The 19021-nt window shown below is 46.9% G+C and overlaps 1 protein-coding gene across 1 annotated transcript in view; it reads right to left on the minus strand.

Annotated features, from left to right (window-relative positions):
- Positions 1–18663, minus strand: part of KIF17 (kinesin family member 17) — a 36813-nt gene extending 18150 nt beyond the window's left edge. Inside the window, 7 exon segments of the mRNA XM_033921179.1 lie at positions 932–1029; positions 2191–2643; positions 4037–4142; positions 4144–4227; positions 7571–7672; positions 14373–14519; positions 18321–18663. Coding sequence (XP_033777070.1) covers positions 932–1029; positions 2191–2643; positions 4037–4142; positions 4144–4227; positions 7571–7672; positions 14373–14519; positions 18321–18551 — 1221 coding nt within the window. The 5' untranslated portion in view covers positions 18552–18663.
- Positions 18664–19021: the final 358 nt, after the last annotated feature.

Here is a 19021-nt window from a genome sequence, read left to right on the forward strand (position 1 = left end):
GGTTGTGTGGAATGACCTAATATCTGGTGGTGGCGGAGCCTTAGAGAAAAGTGAGGCTGGGGGTGAAGCTGGAAAGGCAGCATGCTGCCGGGTGGGGACTAGGCTGTCCATCGCTAGATTATTTTTATTTATTAAGTTATTTATATACCGCCTATCAATGAAGTTGTCTAAGCGGTTTACATTCAGGTGCTCAAACATTTTTTCCTATCTGTCCCGGTGGGCTCACTTGGGTTAATGGAGGGTTAAGTGACTTGCCCAGGGTCACAAAGAGCAGTGCAGGGCTTGAACCCACAACCTCAACGTGCCGAGGCTGTAGCTCTGACCACTAGGCCTGTAGAGCAAGAGCAGCCACAGCCTTACTTGGTTTAGGAGGCTAGGTGAGGGCGGTGGGGGTGGGTGGGGGGAGGCAGCACTACCCATGGGCCGTAGCAAGCTCTGTGCAGCCAATGAGAAGTTGTCCATTGGTTCCCCTTCCACCATGTCACACATGGTGCCTTTGATCCTTATAGAACCTTCTCTTTCCTTCCTCTGCTTCACTGTACCAGTGCCTGCTAATTCCGAGTGGAGCTCTTAAAACTCTGCTGCCCTAGGCAGTTGCCTACCCACCTAGTGATTGTGGAAATAGTTTACAGAGCCGCTCTTTAAGCAACACACGAGGGGGAAATTTTCAAAAACCATTTATGCCAGTTACTGACTTATCTATCCAGGTAAAAAAAATAAAAAATAAAGCTTTCTGCAGTTTGCCCAGCCTCCCTGATGGGAAAAGGGCCATGTTTCCCATAATTTGCAGAGTTACCAGAGATAAAAGAGGAAAGCTACTGTCATAAAGGGATGATGAAGTCGGAGCCTGGAAGCTTTGCCTTAAAACCAAAAAGAGCAAGGAGCATTGCAGAGGTGTGATTTGGAGTGTCCCTTTATTCCCAAAACATACCTGTCGAATCAGCTGACTCTCTACTTCAATATCTGCCTGGGTCACGGGTTCCTTATCAGACTCCACAGTAAGTATGACGATCTTCTCAGACTCCAGCGCTAAGGAACAAGACCACAGATCCAGCGTCATTTTGCAATATTAGTAAGACACTGCACAAAACAGATAAAAACGTGGGCAAAATATGCAGTGGATAGAGGGGAACAGGAGTCGAAAATAAGTGATGCATGATATTGGGCCTCAGTTCTTAACTCTTGCTTTGAGCACACTCACACCGGATCAATGCATGAAAGAAGATGACAACCTAACGCTTAATAAGTGTTACCTGTACAAGGAGCAGAATCAAGGGAGCAGAGAAGACTCATCTCCCAACTAGGGGAGCAGCACCGAGGGGCAGAGGGGTGCCATCTCCCAATCAGGGGGGAGGGGCTGAGCAGAGGACTCTTATCTCCCAATCAGATGGGAGTGGCATGGAGGGACTGAGCGGGAAGTCTCCCAATCAGGAGGGAGTGGCATGGAGGAGCCGAGCAGAGGGGTGCCATCTCCCAATTAGGGGGAGGGGCCAAGCAAGGGGGGGTCTCATCCCCCAATTAGGGGGAAGTAGAATGGAGGAGCTGAGCAGAGGGGTGCTATCTCCCAATTATGGGGGAGGGGCTGAGCAGGGGTCTCATCCCCCATTCAGGGCAACAGCAAGGAGGGGTTGAGCAGAGGACTCTTATCTCCCAATCAGATGGGAGTGGCATGGAGGGACTGAGCAGGAAGTCTCCCAATCAGGGGGGAGTGGCAAGAAGGGGCCGAGCAGAGAGGGACCCATCTCACAATCAGGGGGGAGGGGCCAAGCAGAGAGGTGCCATCTCCCAATCAGAGGAGAGTGGCATGGAGGGGCCGAGCAAACTTCTTCCATTGTGACACACTGAACAAAAAAAGAGATACCTTATATATATATATATATATATATAATTCATTTTTGCAGAAAACGATGCAAACCAAAAGTGGTGACTGCTGGGCGAGGAAGAGTAGAGTTGAACCATTACCAGTTGGGGCTGGTGGCAGCAGTGAGCTTTGTGGGTGAAGCAGAAAGAACCCCGATTGCCTGCTCTGCTCTCCCCAGCCCACAGACACACTTTTGGTGACATACAGACATTGATCCAGGGGGACAGTGCTGGAAGTACAGTCCCAGACAGCAAGAATTGGCAGCTTGGTATTACCCCTTTCCCCAAGTATGCTTTCCAGCGTTTGAGATTACGGTTCATGAGACTTACTTTCTGGATCCTTTGCTTCTTTCTGTTTGGCCAGCAGAGTCCGCAGTCTCTTAATCTCTTCCTGATATTCTCGCAGCAGTGCATCCTTGGGGTCTTCGTTAATGTGTGGTTTATTCTTAATGTTCTTGGCACGGTTGGCATATCTCAAGGTACTGAGAGTCTCATCGTAGTTGTTATCAGCAGGCGAGAGACAGGCTACCATCAGTGTCTTGGTGTTGCCCCCAAGGGAGTCCTGCAGCAGACGGGTGAGTTTCGAGTCCCGGTATGGAATGTGCTTGGATTTACTGTCCACCAGGGCTGAGATGACATTGCCCAGAGCAGAAAGTGACAGGTTGATTTTGGTGGCCTCCTTCAAACGTTCCCCTGTAGCACCTGTTTTAGACTGCCGTTCACTCCCAGCCAGATCCACCAGATTGAGTTTGCCAGCCCGAAGGTAATCCTTCCCCTTCTCATCTGCATCACAAACAGGCTTAAAAAAGCACTTGTACAGAAAGGGAGGGGCTGGAACATGTAAGAATCGTGTAAGACAGCTCAGAGTCAAAATTATTAGGAAACGTGACTTGGATAGAGACCCTTCAGCAGTCCTTGAGAGCTGCCCTAAGGTCAGATTTCCAGAATCTCCCTAATGAATATGCATGAGAGAAGGTCATATATTCAATGCAGGTCATATGCATGCAAATCTTTCTCGTACATGTTCATTAAGGATGTCTTGACCTGTTGGCAGCTCTGGCGGACTAGGCGTGAAGACCACTGCCATGAGGAAGCAGAGGCTGGAATGATGTGAAAGGGTGGTTATAGGCTTTTACAAAGGTGCAATGCCAAACTAAATGCCAAGCTGCCCACAGGAATAGAATGGCTCGGCATTTAGCATGCGCTGCTTGGTAAGAATAGCCTTACTGGGTCAGACCAATGGTCCATCAAGCCCAGTAACCCATTCTCACAGTGGCCAATCCAGGTCACTAGTACCTGGCCAAAACCCAAAGAGTAGCAGCAGTCCAGGGCAAGCAGAGACTTACCCCATGACTGACTTTTCCTCCAGGAATTTGTCCAAACCTTTCTTACAACCAGCTCCGTTCTCCGTTTTGACCCCAGGTTCTCAGGCCACTGCACTAAGCATGAGGTGGCTACTCTCCCTCTCCCACAGGACTTATTTTTTAAGGGGTCCTATTTTGTGATTACCTGACCAGTTAACTGCTCAATGTTGGCATGAAACCAGCCAAGTGCCAACTCCGCCCCCCCCCCCAATAGCCAGTTTTGCTTTAAGCACTAACCAGCTAATTGCCACTGACAGTAACTGGTTGGCCCCAAACAGGCAACGGGACTGACCATCTGCTGTTTCTGAATGGTGAAATCACATTCAATCTTGACCCGTAAATGTCTAGGAAAGGAGAGGCTACCTGCCAGGCCAGAATTATTCAGCTCCTCTCTGGTTAGGCCAGTGAAACAGCTTGCACTGATTAGGGTTACCAGATTTTACTATTGAGTCCCTATGAGCGGCGGGAGCAGTGCGGGCCATTCAGCGCTAGAAACTGCTATAGCAGTTTTGTATTAGAGGGGGAAAGTGTCTGGACTCCTCGACGCGTTCTCTAAAAAGAGGACATGTCCAGGAAACCGGACGTTAGGTAACCCTAGTACTGAGGAATATGTACTTCCTGGTGGGAGGGAGAAGACCTGCCAATCCAGCAGACCAGACCAGATGGAGCAAAGGGATCGTTTCTTGTCTACAGTAGCGTAAAGAGTTTTAACAACTTTAAAAGGTGAACGGTTAATGTTTAAAACCTGCAGTCAGGGTTCAGAGAAACACCACCCCACTCCTTCATAAATATAGGGCCATTCCAGCACCTACCTACAGAGCAGATTTCCATGTTAATCGTGAAGATGGAATGGGAGCGTGAGGAGTCCTTGTTCATCAGCGTGTAGCCCACGGCTCGGTTCTTCCACCCAGTCTCCATTTATCCGCTCACACTCTGACACGTTGTGAACGGTGTGCATGGAGAGTCCTTTCACGTACACCCCTTTTTCAGGGTGCTCCTTCAGCTGCAAGCAAGGAACAGCATCAAATGCTTTGAGAGCTGCACAGGGGGGGACAGAGACTGTGTCTGAATTCAAGAGGGCCTGGGACAGGCACGTGGAATCTCTCAGAGAGAGAAAGAGATAATGGTTACTGTGGATGGGCAGACTAGATGGGCCATTTGGTCTTTATCTGCCATCATGTTTCTATGTTAAGAGGGCAGGAGTGAGGTATGTTAGCCGAGAAAGGGGTGTCTCATTACTGGAACAACAAATGAATGCAGCAAGGCAGGAACAACATACTTTAGTAAAGCCAGATGTGTTTGGGTCTCGTTACTGTACTAGCAGGGAGTGTTGGTGATCAGGGGTGTCTGTGTGCAGGACAGCAGGAAGATATGTTGGTAAAGCAGTGTGTGGGTCGAGTTGTATGTGAGTCTCAGTTTTAGAGCTGAAGAGGTTAAGGATAGATGAAGAGAGGCCAACCCTAAACCTCTTCCTCCCTTCTATTCAATACCCTTACTCTGTAATTCCCTTGCATCCACTATATAAGCATCCCCTGCTTCTACTATGTAATCATCCCCCAAAAAGGCAACTTCTTGGCAATGTCCAGCTACCTTATGCTGTAAATTGTAACTTCCTGGAAATGTCCAGCTATCTTACTCTGTAATCCGCTTAGAACTGCAAGGTACAGGCGGAATAGAAGTCACTAATGTAATGTAAATGAAAAAGTGGACACCCTGTGGAGCCTACATCCCAGTTTATAGCCCAAATCCACACCTCACCACTTGGGAGCGCTCAGTCAGTGTTGATTTTATTTCTTTAAAAATGTGTTACTTGCTACAGCCTAGTATTCCGAGCGAGTTATGCTATAAAACCTACACGTCGTCGTCTACACAAGACATGTCATACAACTACGTAATCATCATTAGCCTTCTCTGGCTGACAGAACCATCCACAGATTGAAAATATTCCAACGGTCAAACTCATGCTGCAAAATACAAAACTTTATCAGCCCAAATACCTCTGGAATAAAATCGTTTTCACCTGCTTTCTAAACTGAACCGGATCGTTAATATTTCACACATCAGCTGGAAGAGTATTTCGTAATATCGCACTAACATCGATTGACGAGAACTTACTACTACTATTAATTATTACTACGGTGCTACCAGATGCGTGCAGAACTCCAGAGTCACAAAAAAGAAGAAAACAGTCCCTGCTCAAAAGAGCTTACATATAAACAGACAAACAGGATGTCTTGGATACAGTTAATCTGCTGGCTGGGTTGGAGGGCAGAGGAGTAGGGTTAAGGATTGAAGGCTGTATCAAAAAGGTGGATTTTCAGTCTGCTTTTAAACAAGGGAAGGGAAGGGGCTTGGCGGACAAACTCAGGTAAGATAGTAACATAGTAGATGACGGCAGATAAAGACCTCAGTGGTCCATTCAGTTTGCCCAACCTGATTCAATTTAAATTTTTTTCTTCTTCTTAGCTATTTCTGGGCAAGAATCCAAAGCTCTACCCGATACTGTGCTTAGGTTCCAACTCCTGAAGTCTCTGTCAAAGCTCACTCCAGCCCTTCTACACCCTCCCAGCCATTGAAGCCCACCCCAGCCCATCCTCAACCTAACGGCCATATACAGACAAAGACCGTGTAAGTCTGCCCAGTACTGACCTTAGTTCTTCACTATTTACTATTATTTTCTGATTCTAGATCCTCTGTGTTCATCCCACGTTTTTTTTTAACTCTGTCACCGTTTTGCTCTCCACCACCTCTCCAGGCCTAGGGGGCAGTCAGATGAAAGGAACAAAGTCTGGAATTGGCAGTGGAGGAGAAGGGTACGGCTAAGAGCAGCTGATCTGAGGAATGGAGCTCTCTGGGAGGTGTATAAGGAGAGATATTGAGGGGCAGCAGAATGAACACACTTGGAGGTCAGCAATAAGATCTTGAACTGTCTGCGATGGTGGATAGGGAGCCAGTGAAGTGACTTACGGAGAGGGGTGACTAACCTCACAATTTTTTACAGATGGCACCTCCAGGCACAAAGTGTTCTCAGAATGTAAAGACCTAACTGGATCTAAGCACAGAGAGACCAGCGTCCTTGAGGGCCTTAAAGATCACACAAACAATTGTTAAATTCGATCCTGCTAGTGATGGGTAACCAGTGGATCTCGTTCAACATAGCTGTAACATGTTCAAATTTAGAAGCTCAGCACTACTGTGATGCCACAGAAGGGGGCGCTGCAGGGCAGGAGTGAGGTGCATTGGCAGAGCTGTGTGTGGGAAAAAGTATACCCACAGTCATGTGATTCAAACCTCTCTAAGAGAGTTTATCATTTACTAAGCAAATGGAAATGGAAGCAGAGCGACATTCCTGGGTCTCCCGCTCCATCCTCCTTCGGCACCCAGACCGGCCAAACCTGCAGGGAACGGGTTTGCTCAGAGGCTGATGGTGCTTCTCCACAGTGCCAATGTCCTCCTAGGGGGCTCAGTGCAGCGCCCGGCTGCTGCCATAGAGACCCTCATCACCGTGGAGACAAAACAAAGCCTGAGGCAGGGGAGACCTGCGCAAGCAAACACCGTCCTTCAGGGACCCAAGGATGAGATTCACCCTGGAAAGACAAACGTACTCATCCCCCATCCATAGCCCCTCACCCACAGAATCACGAATACAATGAAGAAAAACATCCCCTCCTACTCCTTGGACCTCTGATCAAACTAATAAATGAATAATTCACTGAGTCCTGCCTGAAATATAAATCTATGCCGATCGACTAGAAGCTGCTATTTAAATGCATTTGAAAAGAAAAAAAGATTTTAAAAGTGATTTGAAACGTTCCAAATTGTTTTCGGATCTAATGTGATGAGGGAGGGCATTTCAGAGTTGTCCCGCCCCTCTCAAAATTATCCTCCAGCTCCTCTCCGACCAACCTCCCCCCAAATCACAGCTCACCTTCCAAAGTCATTGGTTTGACAAACAATAAAGGCACCTCATCCCCTCTGCCTACCCCCATCTCCCAGACTCACTGATTCACTCACCTCATTCCCCCTGAGAATCACTGACACTACAAAGAAAACCACCCCATTCCCCTACACAACCCCACCAAGAGTCATTCATGCAAAGCAGTCTATTTCCTCCCCTAACCCCTTCACCCCACTCCCGAGCCACCAATAGGAAAATAAAGGACAACCTTCCCCCTTTACGCTCTCCCCCAAGAATCACAGTTTCCCTTATACAACTCCTCCAGTACCTTATACAGCTCCCAGAGTACCTCCCCCCCCCCCAAAGGAATCCGTATAGGAGACGGGTCCATATGAGGGGGTGAAAGGGCAGTGACCAAGCCCAGCACCTCATTCCTTCCTGGCCTCACCTCTAGTTTCCGCTTGGTGTCTTCACCTAGGAGATCCCGAATCTCCTCATTATAAATCTCCAGGTACGAGGCTCGGACCAGGAACTTCGTGTTCTCAGCACACTGTAGAGTACAAAAAAAGGAGACGAGCTTTCAGCAGGTACCTTGTCAGCCTCCACTAGAGCTTTGCCAAATAGCCGAATGCGAATAACGGACAGTGAACTTTACATAGACAATAAAAGAGGCAAAGTGAAATCAGAGATCGGGTGTTTCTTTCACTACGATTTAGCACAGAAGAGCCTCAGATTCAGGTTTAAATCACTATTTGGCCGAATCAAATCGAATATTCCCCCCTCCAATATATTCATACACACAACAACCACACTTAAGGAGGAATGTTTCAAACTTTTTCCACATGTAAAACCCTGATGTGTATAAAATTATTCCTCCGGTTACATGTATGAAATTATGTGCAGCAACAGGAAGGCAAATACTTTTATCTAACCATCTGTAGATTTAATTCATTCACTTTTCTCTTCTGTTCTCCCCAGGGAGCTCAGAACGGTTTACATGGATTTATTCAGGATTTTCCCCTGTCTGTCCTGGGGGGGGGGCTCACAATCTATCTAATGTACCTGGGGCAAAGGGGGGATTAAGTGACTTGCCCAGGGTCACAAGGTGCAGCGGGGGTTTGAACCCACAACCTCAGGGTTCTGAGGCTGTAGCTTTAACCACTCTAGAAATCAAAATGTAGTAAAAGGGAGCCAAGTCTAGGACAATCCAGCCATTGTGACATCACTGATGAGGTTGGCTCTTATTGGTGCAATGAAGCATTATGATGTCACAATACCAGCTCTGATTATCAAAGGTTGAAACTCTTCACACTATTTATTGATTCAATTTCCTATACTGTTCTCCCAGGCAGTGGCGTACCTAGGGTATGTGGCACCCGGGGCCCATCATTTTTTGACACCCCCCCACCCCCCATGTAAAAAATTTTTTTTTTTTTTTTTTTGCAATAACCATGAAATGGAATAAATGGTCAGAATAGAAACAGGCAGTGAAAATTTTCTTTTATTGAACCTCATATATGTAACCATTATTCCAAACATAACAAAACATAAATTATGTCTAAATTGTCATAACATTAGAAGTACATATGGAGTAGTTGCAGGCAGTGGCGTACTTAGGGTATGTGGCACCCAGGGCCCATCATTTTTTTGACACCCCCCCCCATCTATATGAAAAATATGATTTTTAGTACCAATCTACATATCGCACCACAAGAGTGTACCTAGGAAAAGGCAGCATCTTAAACACTGCAGTGAGCACTAGAACACCAACACATACATTGTAAAACTAAACAAGCCAGATCCCGCACAGTCAATTGGTCCTGTAGTCAATGCCAACTGAAAACTATGTCTTTTTCATACACACAGAACAGAGATACACCCTCGCCCAAAATGGAATAATCACAAACTAAAAATAGAAATATGTAGACAAAAGTTAAACTGATCCTCCAAGAAACCAGACCCTGGATACAATGCAACACCACAAAAAACAGTAACACATGTCCTCTAATACAGTGCAAAATATAAAGACAGTAGATGTAAATTTGAAAAAACTGATACATAACAATCACCACTTTATAAATTAACAAATAAAAATAAAACAAATAATGAGATATAAAAAAATACAATTTTATTGGACTAATCCCCGTAAGCTCGGTCCCCATCCCCGCAAAACCACCTGATTCCATCCACACAAGCCTTGAATTGTTTATATTAAAGTATAAAAAGAAACAATATTCTGTACAATTGTCAATTTATAAATCAGCATCTTCTCCCCACTCTCTTCCCCATTTCCCTTCAGCATCCTCAGCCCACTCTCTCTCCACTTTCCTTCAGCGCACGCACATAAAAACAAGCAAGTAATTTTATATCATTTTCATTCTATTCATTCATAGAAATTAAAGTCTAGATAATGCCAGTCACATAACAAAACATGATTTTACAAAAATAATTCCCTGCAGTCAAGCCTGCAAGGATTATTAGATGTCTTTCAGCAGTTCCCCTCCCTCCCTCCCCCCTTACCTTTGTGGCCAAGTCAAAATGATCTACCAACAATAAAATTTTAAAAACACAAAGCACGCTGTACGCAGAGAAAATGTTAATTATCATTTATATTCCGCGGGTTTTCAAAGAGGTCAAGGCAGATGACTTTATGCAATGTCACCTCAGTAACAACTATACAAAAATAGACAAATATTCCCCCTCCCTTTTTACTAAACTGCGATAGCGGTTTTTAGCGTAGGGAGCTGCGCTGAATGCCCCACGCTGCTCTCGACGCTCATAGGCTCCCTGCGCTAAAAAACTCTATTGCGGTTTAGTAAAAGGGGCCATAGTGCAAAATATAGACAGCAGATATAAATTTTCAAAACGGACACATTTTGATCACTAAGTTGAAAATAAAATCATTTTTCCTACTTTTTTGTCTGGTGATTTCATGAGTCTCTGGTCCTTCTTCTGATCCTTCTTCTTTCTCTCTCCCCCTGGCTCCCCTCTTTATTTCTGCCTTTCTTTCTCTCCCCTTGGTCCCCCTCTTTCTTTCTGCCTTTCTTTCTCTCTCCCCCTGGCCCTCCTCTTTCTTTCTGCCTTTCTTTCTCTCCCCCTTGACCCCCTCTTTATTTCTGCCTTTCTTTCTCTCCCCTTGGTCCCCCTCTTTATTTCTGCCTTTCTTTCTCTCCCCTTGGTCCCCCTCTTTCTTTCTGCCTTTCTTTCTCTCTCCCCCTGGCCCCCCCTCTTTATTTTTTCCTTTCTTTCTCTCTCCCCCTAGCCTGCACAAAGCCATCGTGCCGATTTCTCCACTTCCACGATTCTTTCCCTACCCTCACCCCCAAGCCAGCAGCCGATTTCTCCCTGCTCCTTCCCCGATGTCCTGAACTTCATCGGGCAGCAGCAGCATTCACAATTCACTGATGTTGCCCGCTTCAGGCCTTCCTCTCTGTCGGGTCCTGTCTTCATGAAAACAGGAAGTAGGCAGGACCCGGCAGAGAACAAGGCCTGAAGCCGGCAACAGCAGCGAATTGTAAACGCTGCTGCTGCCCGAAGAAGGTAATGGAGCACCGAGGCAGTCCGCTTCTCCCCCCTCCCAGCCGAACCCCCGCTGACCCTCCTATCTCCCCCCCCCCGTGAACCTTTCCGACCTTCCCAGCGAGAGCAGCAAACCTCCTTCGCGGCTTTCTCCTCCCTCTGCCGCGTTACTGATGACGTCATCAGTGATGCGGCAGAGGGAGGATAAAGCCGACGCTACTGGAGGGAGGTTTGCTGCTTTCGCTGGGAGGGTCAGAAAGGTTCACTTTGGGGGGGTCGGAGAGAGAGATAGGATGGTCAGCGGGGTTTCGGCTGGGAGGGGGGAGAAGCGGTCTGCCTTGGTGCTCCAAGGCCTGGCGCCATTACCTTTTTCGATAATGGCGCCGATGCTGCTTTCGCTGGGAGGGTAGGAGCGCGATAGGGACCGGGCCAGCTGTGCACCCCCCCCCCTAAGGCGGCACCCGGGATGGACCTCCCCCTCGCCCCCCTTGGTACGCTACTGCCCTGGGGAAACAGCCTGCAACAAGATCGCGCGATGCCAGAGATTTTTGCCTGCTTCGGCTGTTTCCTCCGCCGCGGTCCCGCCCCTCCTCTGACATCAGAGGAGGGGCAGGACCGTGGCGGAGGAAACAGTCGAAGCAGGCAAAGATCTCTGGCATCGCGATCTTGCTGCAGGCTGTTTCCAGACGCGACACCCGGCGCAGGGGGGGGTAACTGGACCGGACCGGGAGCACCCCCTCAGGGCTTGGTACCCGGGGCGGACCGCCCCCCCCCCGCCCCCCCCTTGGTACGCCACTGCTCCCAGGGGATCTCAGAACGGTTTACATGGATTTATTCAGGTACTCAAGCATTTTTCCTTGTCTGTCCTGGGGGGGCTCACAATCTATCTAATGTACCTGGGGCAATGGGGCCCAGGGTCACAAGGAGCAGCTTGGGTTTGAACCCTGAACCTCAGGGTGCTGAGGCTGCAGCTTCATTCTTAGACATAGTATGATAAAAGATGATATGGCGTACATCGAGATGTTCTGGGGTACAGCTATACTTTAAACACATGAGGATTGTTATTCATTGCAATTTAATTGGCCAGAAACAGCTCGTGGCTGGTTAAATCACCTGTTTGGTGCTAACCAGTCATTTTCTGTGGCACTTAACCAGTTACTTAGCGCCAAACTGAAAACCATCTATTTGGGAGTTGTTCTAGGCAGCATTTGGCCACTTAACCAAATAAAACACAGTCCTACCATAGCCAGTTCAATGCTGATTATCGACTAAAGCTAGGGTTTACCAGATTTTAGTTAAATAAAATCTGGACCCATAGTCCCGCCCCCAGGCCTGCCCAGTTCCACCCTGTTACGCCCACATCATGACCTAGCCCCACCCCTTCAATCTGTTCTCATCGGTTGGGAGGGCATCAATGCATGCAAAGATGTCACATGCATGCATGGATGCCTTCCTGACGTGGTTCCAAAGAAGCTTGTGTCGGGTTTTGAAAAGCCATCCTTTAAAAGAGGGCACGTCCTGGTAAATCCAGATGTCCCGTAACCCTAACTAAAACAATTATGTGTTAGATGGCTCTGAAATGCAAATTCAGTGCATAGCCACACATGCATCATGCAAGAACGCACAATGTGCGACACCTGCACATACCCATATGCAATATATCCCCACATGCTGTGCCATGAACAAACAATGCTGAAATGAGCACGCATACACCGGCTCTTCCATGGAGGGCGCACACGCAGTCCCACGCATCTGCAGTGATGTTCGTTCCATATTATTACTAATCTCCCAGCTCCTCTAGCTATGAACAGCTTCTTCCCCAACAAGAGTCAAAGGCACAAAGCCTGTCCTAATCTGCAGGAAGCAACCTGCTTAAACTGGGAGGGGGAGAGAGCTGGTAAGGATGGGGCACTGCATGGCATCCAACCAGTAATTACCATAACAACAGAGAAGGAAGAGAGGTCGGAGTTGTGAGAAAGAGGACACGCTACGTAGAGGAGGCCTCTTCCAAATGAGGTCTAGTCCTAGAGGACTCAATATGGAACTTCAGGAAACTCTTATTCATGGAAAGGGCAGAGCAGGAAGCAAATGGTGGCGGGAATTCAAGCAGGAGCACAACATACACAGTGGATAAACCAAGAAGCACTTCGGCTAGGTAACGACTTAGGCATTTCTAAGAAGGAGAGAAAGTGGAAGAACACCCAACCCTCACCCTCCAATGAGAGGCTTCCTGGGGTAGGATTTGGAACATCGGTCCAGAAAACCTGGTTCATTTATAATTTTTCACTATTTTGGGACAAAGAGATCCTTGTTGGAATCAACTGTGTCCTGTAGTCCTTTTATAAGTCCATAAGTCTAAGTGGACTACACAGCTGATTCCAACAAGGATCTCTTTGTCCCAAAATAGTGAAAAATAATAAAATTAAAAATTAACCAGGTTTTCTGGACCGATGATCCAAATCCTACCCCAGGAAGCCTCTCATTGGAGGGTGAGGGTTGGGTGTTTGAGGTTCTTTCTTCCTTGTTTTTGTAATTGTATAACACCAACAATATATTCACTTTCTCTCCTGTTCTGGGTGACATTTTTGCATATTTGAGAGAGTTTTTTTTCTCTTCTCTTAGGGTTATTTCTAAGAAATCACAAGGAAAGTCACCCACACTGCAAGACAGGCAGGTGCATAGCCAGACCTCAGGTTTTTTGTTGGGGGGAGGGAGATCTGAGCTCAATGTGTTGTGGGGGGTGGGGCACAAAATGTTGTCTTGCCTCCCCACTGCTCTCTGTACCTGCTACAATTCAACATGACTGGGCTGCGAAAGCCTTTCTCCACCCCCAAGAGCATATTTGGTTTTAGTGAACTTAAAGCGTGCGTGAGAAAGGCCCGCCCTCCCCTGTGTCTGCTCAGTTTGTACACACGCACAGGGAGGGGGAGGCAAGGCAAACCTCCCTCGCACATCCTCAATTTCACTAAAGCCAAGCATGTGCGGGAGGATGTGTGTGCACGCAGAGCAGGTAACTCAGGAAAACAAAAAGCCAATAGAAGAGGGCTACCGCTGGCAGGTCTTGCAAACTCCAGCCTGCCAATCCAGAAGACAGTGCATCACTTTTTTTGGGAGGGGGGTTTTGAACCCAAATGGGAGGCCCAGGCCTCCAAGGACTATGCTACTGGTAGCAGGTACAACTGGAACAACACAAGCATGGGGAAAGCCACTGGAACTGTGTGGCAGGTACAACCCCAAGAACCTTCCTGGCCAGACTTGATGGGTCCTGATGGTCCTCCTCTGCCTTAATTTAATATATGTTACAATCCATGTAATTTTACGCACACAGATATGCAGGTTGGTGCCTTATTACACATGTGAACATATGTCAATAATGCTCTTTACCCTTTCAAACTATTCTAGTTCCAGTCCCATCATAAAGCTGATTTCAAGCAACGTTATTTTAGAAAGTACTTTTTTTTTGTCACTGCACAATTCAACTGGGGAAGGTGGGTTTAGAAGTGGCTTGGACATGTTTCTAGAGGAAACTCCGTTAACACTTACTAGCCAGGAAGACACGGGGATCGTCACCTCTTACTTCAGGGAGGGAAGAATAGGGAAGGGATCTTCCCATTTGGATCGGTCAGGTACTTCCAAGGACAGGACGCTGGCCTCAATGGGATTACTGGCCTGGACCAGTGTGAGGCATTCTGGGGAAAATCCTGCCCCATCGGCCTCTGCCTGCCGCTCACCTGCACACACTCGAAGATATGTTCAAATGCTCGGGGGATGATGCCGCGCTGAGCCACCGGCTGTGGGACGCCCTGCATGCTGAATGACTTCCCACTTCCAGTCTGTCCGTACGCAAAGATGGTGCCGTTGTATCCCTCCGTAACTCCCTGCAAATGGAAAAGAAAGAGAAAGGAAAATCCTGCAAACTGGTCATATGCTTTCAGGTGTCCTGCACACATCTGCCTCCCATGTATTCAGGTGCCCCACAAACACACCTCAGGGATTTGGAGGCAACACACACTTCAAGTCTTTCTATGAATCCATCCTGCAGCTTCTTTTTCTTGGGGCAGGTTTTGCTTTGAAAAGTGGTGGAAAGTCCTCAAGTAAAGTCCAAAAAGGGACATAAACCCCCTCATTCTTATACACTGAGTCATATTGTTTTATTTCATGCATGTGGAATATCACACACACACACCCTTCTCATATTTTATTACACACAGACACATAGAGATGGTACAAATGACACTAAACTATTCAAAGTTGTTAAAATGAATGTAGACTGTGAAAAATTGCAGGCAGACCTTAGGAAATCGCCAAGTCTATTAAAATTTGATATCTCGCTTTAAAAAAACTGTCTAAGCGGTGAACAGAGTTACAATATAAAAAGTTTAAAAGATTTTTGAGGGATAGAAAGGACAAAGACACAAGACATAACATGGCATACTGGAACAAATGGAGAAGAGAGCTGAACTACAATCAAAATAGGACAGACGGACAGAGATGGATGGCATATTAGGAAGGAGAGGCTATGCTCTTCCTTTGTTGAAATCAGGAGCTTCCAAATGGCAGATGAAATTTAATGTGGACAAATGCAAAGTGATGCACATTGGGAAAAATAACCCAAATCACAGTTACCGGATACTAGGGTCCACCTTGGGGGTCAGTGCCCAAGAAAAAGATCTGGGTGTCATTATAGACAATACACTGACACCTTCTGGCCAATGTGTGGCGGCAGCCAAAAAAGCAAACAAAATGTTAGAAGTTATTTAGAAAGGAATTGTTAACAAGATTAAGAATGTTATAATGCCTCTGTATCGTTCAATGGCGCAACCTCACCTGGAGAATTGCATTCAGTTCTGGTCTCCTTATTTCAACAAAGATATAGCAGCGCTAGAAAAGGTTCAAAGAAGAGCGACTAAGATGGTAAAGGGGAGGGAACTCCTCTCGTATGAGGAAAGACAAACGGTTAGGGCTCTTCAGCTTGGAAGAGAGACAGCTGAGGGGAGATAGGATTGAAGTCTACAAAATCCTGAGTGGAGTAGAATGGGTACAAGTGGATCGATTTTTCACTCCATCAAAAATTACAAAGACTAGAGGCCATTCGATGAAGTTGCAGGGAAATACTTTTGAAACCAATAGGAGGAAATATTTTATCACTCAGAGAATAGTTAAGCGCTGGAACATGGTTATGGTATGAGCGGTTAATGTAGCTAATTTCAAGAAAGGTTTGGATAATTTCCTGGAAGAAAAGGTCATAGTCTGTTATTAAGACAGACATGAGGGAAGCCACTGCTTGCTCTGGATCGGTAGCATGGAAGGTTGCTACTTTTTGGGTTCTGGCCAGGTACTATTGACTTGGATTGGCCACCGTGAGAACGGGCTACTGGGCTTGATGGATCATTAGATTCTTACATTAAGTTAGTATTTTTATGGATTGCTAATTTGCCCCAGAAGGAGTTCACTGCGATTTACAAGTTAGAAAAGCGTGGATATATCCAAGGATTACTGTACATTACTTCATTAGATTTCATATCACATCTAACTTGGTTTGTGTTCGTGTAGGTGTATTATTATGGCATATGACTTGGAGAGATGATTGGCTATTTCTATTGTTGTAATCTTGATATTAGGGGCTCTGGTATGGCTGTCTCTTTTCTGGTTTGTAGAGAGTTTGGTAATCTATCGAGATAGGAGAGGTGGTTTCTTTCTTGTTTGGTTTCTGGTGGTCGTAGCTTGTCCCTGACACTCCCCGACTCCATCCCGACACTAGTGCTGCTTGATTCAACAGCGGCAGCGCTCTCACCCCCCATGTACAGCATCTTTCCTCCCCTCTCACCTATCCCCTTGTGCAGCATCTTTCTATCCCTCTCTCCCATCCCCCTATGCAGAATCCCAACCCTCCTACCCATCTCCCTGAGCATTCCTCCATCCCTCTCTCCCATCCCCCATGCAGCAGAACCCCGCCGACCCTCCCACCGTGAGACTGACATACCTCCGCTCCAAACTGCAGTGGCAGCAGCACTCTGAACAGACTGCTTCGCAGCCTTCCCCGCCAGGGTCTTCCCTCTGCCGCATCACTAATGATGTTATCACTGTCACGGCAGGGGGAAGGCCGTGAAGCAGCTGGTTCAGAGCGCCGTTTGGAGGCCTCGGAGCGGAGGTATGTCAGTCTCAAGGTGGGAGGGAAGGGAGGGAGGGACGCTGCGTAGGGGGATGGATGGGAGGGGAGGAAAGATGCTGTACATGGGGGGTGAGATAGCGCTGCTACTTGCGAATCGGGCAGCACTAGTGTCAGGGATGGAGTTGGGGAGTGTCGGGGACATTCATGGGGGTCATTCTTAACTAGGGCTTATCTTGCTATGGCTTATTTTGGGGAAAACACGGTCCTTTTGAGCAGTTTGTTGCGTTTCCTTTGGTCTTTGCCAGTTCAGCTGCTGTTCAGGTATTTGCTATGTACATCGATTCAAATGTTTAATTGCATGATTAATCACTTCTACTAATCTTGTCTACATCACTAGCAGGCTTACACAGCACTGTACGCCAAAACACGGAAGGGACTCCTGTACAGTGCAATATAGAGATAAATTCTCAAATCTTAGGTATTTAAATTTCTCAATGAAAAATCAAATCATTATAATCATAATACAGTACTTGAATGATATTTCCCTTTACTTCTGATTAGAATTTACACATCCAGGGTGGGAGGGAGATATTATATTGGAATGGTTTTCTTGATTATATGGAAATAGGGGAGGGGGTGAAAATGTTATTTATATATTTTATTAAAAGTTGTAAGTGCTATTTTTTTAATATATTCTATAATGTATTCATGTTTGCGCTATTTTAAGTTTCAAAATGAATAAAGAATTATTTAAAAAAAAAAAAAATCAAATCATTTCTCTTACATTTGTCGTCTGTGAACTTCTCTTTCTAACCATCTCGTTCCATTCTTGTGCTCTGTTTCCAGAGCCTGCTATTTAGTCAGTATCTTTTTTTTCTCCTTCACTTCATCTTTCATCCCGTTTTCTTCCTCCTTCTCAAATCAATCTCTTCCCTCCCTTTCCCCTCCATTCATGGGTACTATCTCCTTCCTTTTCTTTCTCCTTCCCTTTCCATCCCAGCTCCTGCCTCTCCTTTTTACCCTTCCCTGCTTTTCAAGGTGCACCATCTCCTCCCTCCCTCTCCCCTCCATAGGCACCATTTCACTTGCCACAGAGAACCTCACTTATGCTTTGGTTCAAATCCCCCCCCTCACCCCAAGTGCTGGCATCTTTCTCTTTTACCCCCACCACCGCACTGCTCCCATAGCCTTTCTTTCTTGCTGCCCATATTCTTTGGCACTACATCCCCCCCCCCCCCCCGTTCCTGGTAGCCCACCACACATGCCTGTTCAGGTGGAAGCACTAAGCACACACTGCTTCTCTTTTACGAAGCCCTCCCTCTCTAGCATCCTGCTGCCTCCGACAAAACTCCCCCCCCCCCACACACACTTTCTGTACTGATTTATTAAACACTTCAAATATCTCACACACACACACACTCTCTCTCTTTCCATAATGCTTTATTAAATGCTTGTGAAATAACACACACACATAAGCAGGTTTTCCAGTGAGCTATAAACTGCATGTACTGCTCTCTCCATCCCAACAAACCCATTCATTCTTTATCCCAAGTGCTATGGACCTCACCTCCACCAGCGGGAAAGCCACCTCATTATAGATCTGTTCTGTCTGTTGCTCCTGGTTATATGCCCCATCAAAGGTGAACTGCTTCGGGGGCTCGTCCTCTGCCCCTGGCTTCTGAATGAAGCATTGACCCCTGCTGCTGTCCATGCTGATCACCGTCCTGCACTTGAGGTCCAGCTCGCGCTCATTCATCGGCCGGCAGCGCACCACCACCTTCACCGACTCTGAGGCCATTCTCCGACTCAGCGTGGCGAGTCAGGGGGTCAAGCCAAGGAATCTATGTCAGCATCTGCATGCACGGAGCCCAGGAAAAGCAATCTCACTGCCTGCAAGAAGGAGCACAGCCTCACTCAGTATCATTGCAGAGAAAATCTTGACACCTGTCTCCAGCAGCTAAGCTGCAGCCCTCTGGCAGGAAGTTCCTGCTTGCCTCCCTGAGGCTGGCTCTGTCTGTCTGTCTGTCCTGTGCAGCTTTCCCTCAGGCCTAGGGCTCACTGCAATTGTATGCTGCCATCTGCTGCTACAGTACAGGAACTGCATGTCACAAAGAAAACACTAAACTGGTTGGTTGGTTGGTTTCTGGGGCCCAGATGCAAAGAAAACCTAGAAGCCCTTATACTAAGCTGTAGAAAACACTCACTCTGGCATCCCATGGTAAAATGGGCACTTTGACCCTGATTCTATATACAGGGTTACCAAACCCC

The sequence above is a fragment of the Geotrypetes seraphini genome, chromosome 15 (assembly GCF_902459505.1).
Source record: "Geotrypetes seraphini chromosome 15, aGeoSer1.1, whole genome shotgun sequence".
In the NCBI taxonomy this organism is placed as follows: domain Eukaryota; kingdom Metazoa; phylum Chordata; class Amphibia; order Gymnophiona; family Dermophiidae; genus Geotrypetes; species Geotrypetes seraphini.